At 41.4% G+C, this 8,229-nt stretch overlaps 1 protein-coding gene across 1 annotated transcript in view; it reads right to left on the bottom strand.

Annotated features, from left to right (window-relative positions):
* The window catches only part of LOC121877480, an 82,870-nt gene extending 77,203 nt beyond the window's left edge, over window positions 1-5,667 (bottom strand). Inside the window, exon 1 of the mRNA XM_042383247.1 lies at window positions 5,409-5,667. Within this exon, the coding sequence (XP_042239181.1) occupies window positions 5,409-5,444 (36 nt within the window). The 5' untranslated portion in view covers window positions 5,445-5,667. The remainder of the gene's footprint in view (window positions 1-5,408) is intronic.
* Between the last annotated feature and the right edge of the window lie 2,562 nt (window positions 5,668-8,229).

The raw sequence follows: 8,229 nt of genomic DNA, 5'->3' as shown, positions 1-8,229 counted from the left end.
AGAATCGAGGCAATAAAAGTAATCAATTAGAAAAACAAAAGGTAAAATTCGCCTTAAAACAGATGTAGGTAAAGGTACAGGTAAGATATACAGGTAATAGGTAATAGCAGGTGACTCAGTAAACACCTGCGAGTTATTTCTCTCGTCAGTAGTGATTATATCGTGTCTTTCACCTCAGGTCCCCCCCTCCCCCTACCCACCCCCAGCCTACGTCACTCGTGTGTGTGTGTGTGTGTGTGTGGGCAGGACGATACGGAATCCCTAAAGGTAAAAATGTTTCTCCTTTACCTGTCTATCTCACCTTTAAGAGGAAACTGAGCCACGAGTTTGGTATTTCCCGGCTGGTTAAGAACAGAGACATATCTATCTATAATCTATCTCACTTCAAGGAGGAGAATGTGAGGTGAACGTTCTATTATCTCTGGTGAATGATGAGGTTGGAAAATATATCTCTGACGCCTTGGGTAACTGGTGATCTTGGTGACTGGCTGCAGGGAATATACTCTAGTCTTGGGGCTTCCTTGGTGAAACTAGATCTGGTGACTGGCTATTCCAATTGTCAGGGAGTTGGGGGGGTTGATTGTGTTGAGGTGAGTAATCTTACCTCGTCGATAATCATGAGTCAGTCAAAAGTCCCTCTTACTATACACTTGACCTGGGTGACTTGGATGTTTCAGTGGACAAGAGAGTGACCTGGTGGTGGTGATGGTGACAGTGGAGGAGGTGGAGGTGGTGCTCTAAGGCCAATACTTTCTGCACTGACAAACATGTGGACTTTGCGTGAGAGGTGGATCGTGACTGGTGGATAAGGTGAGCGACCAGAGGTTCACTGTCAGGGCTTACTGGCTGTCTGGAACTCTCTACCTACGCTTCCCTCCCCTCCTTCCCTCACTTCTCTCACTTCCCTCCCTCACGTTGCCATCTGTGTGAACGTCACCTGATAGCTCGTATATTTACTTCAGTAGGGCATAAACAAACAGTCTAGTTACGTCAGGATGAGGATAACTCCTTCCTTCCTTCGTCAGTAGTGCTTGGAAATGATCTATCAGAGGGCGCTTAGAGGTTACCGCCGGCGCCGCCCCGTTCCTTGTTTCAGTTTTCACGTCGCTAGGAAGTGTCCCGTTGTTCTGGCGTGAAGCATGGCGTGAAGAGGAACATTTGACGGATTATAATATTTATCTCAAAGAAAGAAAGAATGAAAAAGAAAGTAAGGAAAGAAAATAGAAAGAATGAGAGAAAAAATGAAAGGAAGAAAGATAGAAAAGGAGAAAGAAATAAATGAAGGAGGGAAAAAAGAAAGAAAGAAAAGCGATACCATTGATAGGAGTTTGATAGGAGACAGGACGTGGCAGCATACCAGGAATACCGAGGCGATTACATCATGATTATTTTTTTTCAGTGTACGTGTCTTCCATAAGCAGTATAGGACACACACACACACACACCTCTAGGGAAAGCAAACAGTCGCTCTTTTCTTTAGTTTTTTTTTATAAAGCTCAACCTGATTATGATGACGGCAGGGTAATGACAACACCTACATATCAACGAACACACATCAGCTAACAACGACAGAATTCCTAATTATGATGGAAAATACCGCATCAATCACACCTCCCACGCCTCAGGATTATCGAAAGAGACCGCCCGGTATTTTAATCTGGGTATAGAAACACTTTATAATGAAACTCGTTTTTATAAACAACAACTGAAGCGTAGTAATTGGTAACATGATTAAGGTTCAACATGGCCAGCAAGTTATAATCGTACTTTATCTTCTGTCATTTCATTTGTCCCTGGAACACGGAATCTGTCTCTCTGTTCTGTCTTATATTATCTGTCCTTTCCTTTTAATAAACACAGGAAACGCGGTCAGTGTCCCTTCATTGTGTTATTATTCCCCACTTTTTGTTGTTGTCTGGATAAAGCATCAGACAAACACTGCAATGCAACATAGCCGCCGGCAATGTATACCCTCATTAATCTGGCATTAATATCAGTTTCCTCCCGCGCCTCTGTCCTCCAGCGCCTCTGTCCTCCCGCGCCTGTATCCTCCCGCGCCTGTATCCTCCCGCGCCTGTGTTCCCTCTTTACCCTGCTTCTCTATAACCCAGGAAATGTGGTCTTTTGTAGGATTGTTGATAATGGAGATCCTGCGTTGACTAACATCCGCCGGTGTGTGGTGAGTGTGTGGCAGGCAGGAGGAGCCCCTGTGTGTGGCAGGAGGAGCCCCAGGCGGTCTCAGGATCACCACTTATGGCGTTGGAATCACCAGCACCGCCGTGATCCACTTAACCTCGCTCCCATGTCTGGTTCTGTCCCTTGTAATTCATCCTTTGTAGTGTGTGTGTGTGTGTGTTGGTGGAAAGTGGTGGTAGCAGATGGTGAAGACGATGGTGGTAGTGGATGGTGATAGTAGTGGTGGATGGTGGTAGTAGTGATGTCTTATAATTATTGAACTAAACTACCACTCAAACCATACCCAACTTTATAAAAAAAAAAGGTATTTTTTAATCAATTCTTCAACCACGACACAACGTTAAACCACACTAAACCGTCCCGAAATAAACCCAGATTTAGTATAATGTTGACAGTTATGAATGTTTCAGCAGATATTAATTTTATCAATCTCTTGGGTGAAGGGTTTTAAATATACTTTCCTTTACCTGTGTTCATCAGTATGTAGGGTAGTTTAGGTGGGGCAAGGAACACAGCCGCCCACATAGTAACTAGTTTAACCCTATTGGATATAACCGTATGAGGGCTTTGGTGGATTAACCTTGGTCGAATCTATTTTAAATGTTTATCATTGTTTGTAATGTCTAGGTACATTGTTTGTATACCTACACTGTCTAGGTACATTGTATACCTACACTGTCTAGGTACATTGTTTGTATACCTACACTGTCTAGGTACATTGTATACCTACACTGTCTAGGTACATTGTTTGTATACCTACACTGTCTAGGTACATTGTATACCTACACTGTCTAAGGTACATTGTTTGGCATACCTACACTGTCTAGGTACATTGTATACTACACTGTCTAGGTACATTGTTTGTATACCTACACTGTCTAGGTACATTGTATACCTACACTGTGGTACATTGTTTGTATACCTACACTGTCTAGGTACATTGTTTGTATACCTACACTGTCTAGGTACATTGTTTGTATACCTACACTGTGCAGAGTACATTGTATACCTACACTGTCTAGGTACATTGTTTGTATACCTACACTGTCTAGGTACATTGTTTGTATATATACAGTCAGTACATTGTTTGTATACCTACACTGTCTAGAGTACATTGTTTGTATACCTGTACAGTCTAGGTACGTGTTTGTATACCACTGTCTAGGTACATTGTTTGTATACTATTTTGATCTAAAATTGCATTTGTTTGTATACCTACACTGTCTAGGTACATTGTTTGTATACCTGTACAGTCTAGGTACATTGTTTGTATACCTACACTGTCTAGGTACATTGTTGTATACTGCTTGCAGTCTAGGTACATTGTTTGTATACCTACACTGTCTAGGTACATTGTTTGTATACCTGTACAGTCTAGGTACATTGTTTGTATACCTACACTGTCTAGGTACATTGTTTGTATACCTGTACAGTCTAGGTACATTGTTTGTATACCTACATTGTCTAGGTACATTGTTTGTATACCTGTACAGTCTAGGTACATTGTTTGTATACCTACACTGTCTAGGTACATTGTTTGTATACCTGTACAGTCTAGGTACATTGTTTGTATACCTACACTGTCTAGGTACATTGTTTGTATACCTGCACTGTCTAGGTACATTGTTTGTATACCTACACTGTCTAGGTACATTGTTTGTATACCTACACTGTCTAGGTACATTGTTTGTATACCTACACTGTCTAGGTACATTGTTTGTATACCTACACTGTCTAGGTACATTGTTTGTATACTTGCACTGTCTATCTATCTCAATTTATCTATCTATCTATCTATCTATTCATCTAACCCTGGCTGACCTGGGTAGAACGACAACGAACGACAATGAGAATGTTTTATCCGAGAAGATGTGTTGAGTGACTGTGTGAATGTTAATCATGTTTGTAAATGTTTTAATTATGTTGAGTAAAAGACAAGATAGATAGTGAACAAGACTCTTAAGATAGTGACTAGACTCTTAAGATAGTGACTAGACTCTTAAGATAGTGACTAGACTGTGAATGTCTGTCTGTGTTCACTTGATAAATACCGTAGACTCGGTAGTTTAATGGTGACTATTGTTTATACCTTTAATGTACTGTATATACTTCGTTAACCCCCAGAGTACGATGATTTAAACCCCAGAGTACGATGATTTAAACCCCAGAGTACGATAACAAACTCCAGAGTACGATGATTTAAACCCCAGAGTACGATGATTTAAACCCCAGAGTACGATAACAAACCCCAGAGTACGATGATTTAAACCCCAGAGTACGATGATTTAAACCCCAGAGTACGATGATTTAAACCCCAGAGTACGATGATTTAACCCCAGAGTACGAACACTTAAACCCCAGAGTACGATGATTTAACCCCAGAGTACAATTTATTAGTCCCAGAGTATGATGATTTAAACCCCAGAGTACGATGATTTAACCCCAGAATACAATTTATTAGTCCCAGAGTATGATGATTTAAACCCCAGAGTACGATGATTTAAACCCCCAGAGTACGATGATTTAAACCCCAGAGTACGATGATTTAAACCCTAGAGTACGATGATTTAAACCCCAGAGTACGATGATTTAAACCCCAGAGTACGATGATTTAACCCCAGAATACAATTTATTAGTCCCAGAGTATGATGATTTAACCCCAGAGTACGATAAATTAAACCCCAGAGTACAATGTATTAACCACCAGAGTACGATGGCTTAAACCCCAGAGTACAATGGACCTAACTCCCCTCCCCTGAGTCCACTGTTCAATGTACTCGAGCAAAACATTCACTCAACATTTTTCTCATCTGTTGTGGCTTCTTCCTTATGTAGTGATCGTTATTCACACTTCACTGGACACGTTCTATACCTCGGAGTGGATATTTGTTAATGTTAAAATAAAAACTAGTTGTGTGAATATCCTCAAGTTAATTTCCTGGTTGAGTGTTTTTGTTATATAGTGAAGAACCTAACCTAACCTAACCTAACCTAACCATATTGTGATGAAGGAATCGTAGTGTGAATGTTTTTGTTTACATTAGCGTGAGTTTTGGATTCGAATATTGTTTTCAGTCTGTAGGATTAATTTGTTAATGGAAATTTTCTACGTCAGATGAACGTTATCTCTTGTGCTTGCAGTGTGTGTGGGGGGGAGGGAGAGGATATTTTGTTGTGGATATGAGGATAAGTGGATAAATATATTGACTTACCTTATATCCACCCTTACTGCCTGATCCTCCTCCCATTGTCGTGGTGGTGATGGCGGCAACGTCTTCTTTATATGCTCCTCAACAACACTATCTCTCTCCTTACGTGGCCACAAGTACACTTCGATACACTAACTCCCTTCTCTAAGTTTGTGTGGTGTGGCGGGTGTGTGAGGGAGTACCAGTGGTGTCGATAGGACTAACCCGCGCGGCGTCTACCGTCTGACTGGCGACTTGTCTCTCTCTTCCCAGCGAGCGAGGCGGCGGCACAACTCTCCTTCGTCCGTCCAGCCACACCACCTGTTACCACCCTTCTACCCGTCCTCTCTCTCTCTCTCTCCCTCCCCCTCACCCACTCCCTCCCTCCCTCCATTGCAGAAAAAACAAACCAACTGACCATTTTCTGAGACACCCCCCAGCTTAAAAACACCTTTAATAACACAGTACTATAGGCCTTATAATAAGTCTTTGAGGAATAGGGGCAAATTTACCTAACACTGTTTTCTTTATGGTTAGCATTGGTAGGTAAATTAAATTGCCTTAAAATGGTAGGTAGTTATATTGGTAGTATCTTCGTAATATATAAAAAATTAAACAAAATTGGTAAGTCCAGTGGTTGTTAAATGTGTTAAGTGGTGTCTTGGTAATCCTTCTCAACATCTCCAATCGTGTTTTGTCATCCTGGCTTGGCTGGCTTTCTCTCATTTTGTCAACATATTTTCTGGGAATTTCAACGCCTGGGGTATAAATATCCTTTTGGGGAGAGGTGAGTAAGTAGATCACACACCCATCCATTCCTTCCTTCCTTCCTTCCTTTTCTCTACTCTATCCCACCCCTTTCATCTCTCTTTCCCTCTTACCCCCCCCCCTCCATCATCACCAGTAAACAAACAACTTTCTGTGGGAATATTTCTCCAAGAGAGTAAGAGGTGAGGCGAAAGTATTCAGTGTGAGTGGGAGGCGGAAAAGTGTGTCGGTAAACTGAATCTCGATTTGGGTTTATATTTTGGTTTAATAGAGGTTTACAATTTAGATTTACAGAAGTTTACATTGTTGATTTACAGAGTGTTTACAATTGAGTTTACAGTCATTTACATTATTTTCCAAACACTTATCTTAACCAGTTCCTACGTACACCTGGTTTTTTACTAATTAACTCACCTTTTTTTATATACAGTATAATATATATTTTACATTTGCTGCTAAACGAAACAAGACAAGACAATTTTATTTTTTATTTATTGGGCACTCCCCTACATCCTTGTGTAAGGTGAAGCGCAGAAGCGTTTACAGCGCCCAACAGGGAAGCATGCTAAGTTCATGCTTGCCTTTATGTCTCATGAGTTAAGGGCGTAGAAGCCTGAAGAGTCAGTGGTGTATGTCATCAAGTTATTGGAAGCTCCAACTTGTCCCTGAATACGAATTCGCAACTTTCGACTTACAACAGGTACCTACTTTACTGCTAGGTGAACAGGGACTAATGGGGACTAGGAAGTGTGTCCAAACAACTTCCATCGGCCCGGGAATCGAACCCGTGACATCTCGCTTGCGAAGGCAAGAGCGGTACCACTCTACCACCAGCACCCCCGAGAGACAAGACAATGACTCTGCTACTACAACCAGGTGACAGACATATAAACAAGTCACTAACCTCACCTCATATAGCTAGACCAAAACACGCTACTAATACTACCTTAACTATCTGCTTACCTGGTGAAATGTCTTAATTGATTGTGTCCACCTGGCCCACTAAATTAAATAATCACCTGTAATTAGACACAAGCACAAACAACTGTCAACAGCAGGTAAGGTATTATAGTCCCTCGTAACTAGTAACTATTTCTACGACGCTGGTTAATGATGATTGGTGATTAGTCGTAAAGGTAATTATAAGAACGTAAGTCTGGGTTCTTTTAATTATCGTAAGTTGATTTTTTTCGCTGTTTGTGATATAAAAATGGCATTTAACTGGTGTGCCTTATAAACCTGTGGCCGTGTTGTGTTGTGGCCACAGGTAGAATTTGGCCATACCTGTGTGTTAGGTAACAGTCCGATAACAGCAACAGGTGATGGTGGCCACAGGTAGATGGTGGCCACAGGTAGATGTTGGCCATACCTGTGTGTTAGGTGACAGTCCAGGTAACAGAAACAGGTGATGATGGCCGCAATACATACCACTGTTATGCTGGAAAGTTGGCCATCAGTGGAGGAACTGTGAGTGTGTGAAGTGTCTCTGCAGCTGGTGTGTGTGTGTGTGTGTGTGCGCTTGACTATCAGTGTGTAAGTGTGTTGGAGAGGTTATTTTTTTTCTTCTGGCAAAACTTAACACAATCAAACCTAATCTAATCAACCCAACCAAACCTAACCTAACCCCTGAGGCTATTTCACATTAATTTAAAGTGTCAAACAAATTCTAAACTCCTAAAAGATGAATTAATGGAATCCGACCAAAACAAAAAAAACGAATTCCACAAAAATGTCAAATTCTTAAAATATAAAATAAAAATCACACCCAAATGGCGGTCAATTAGTGGTGCCATCGACTGTGTCCTGTCCTTAAGAAAAACCTAGCGTTACCTCTCTCTCTCTCTCTCTCTCTCTCTCTCTCTCTCTCTCTCTCTCTCTCTCATCAAGGTCAAGTCGTTCACGCTGATAGATATTGGCTTAGAGAAACAGACAGAGACAGAGAGAGAGAGAGAGAGAGAGAAATAGACAGGATGAGAGACAAACAGGTAGAACGACAGAGGGAAAGACAGACAGACAGCACCTCCCCTTCCCTACATACCTGTTTGTGTTCTTACCATCGTTCTACCGAGTGTTCTTT

This window comes from Homarus americanus, unplaced genomic scaffold (genome assembly GCF_018991925.1).
Source record: "Homarus americanus isolate GMGI-L3 unplaced genomic scaffold, GMGI_Hamer_2.0 scaffold367, whole genome shotgun sequence".
NCBI lineage: Eukaryota > Metazoa > Arthropoda > Malacostraca > Decapoda > Nephropidae > Homarus > Homarus americanus.
The sequence above is the reverse complement of the archived record's forward strand: the minus strand, read 5'-3'. Positions and strand labels throughout refer to the sequence as shown.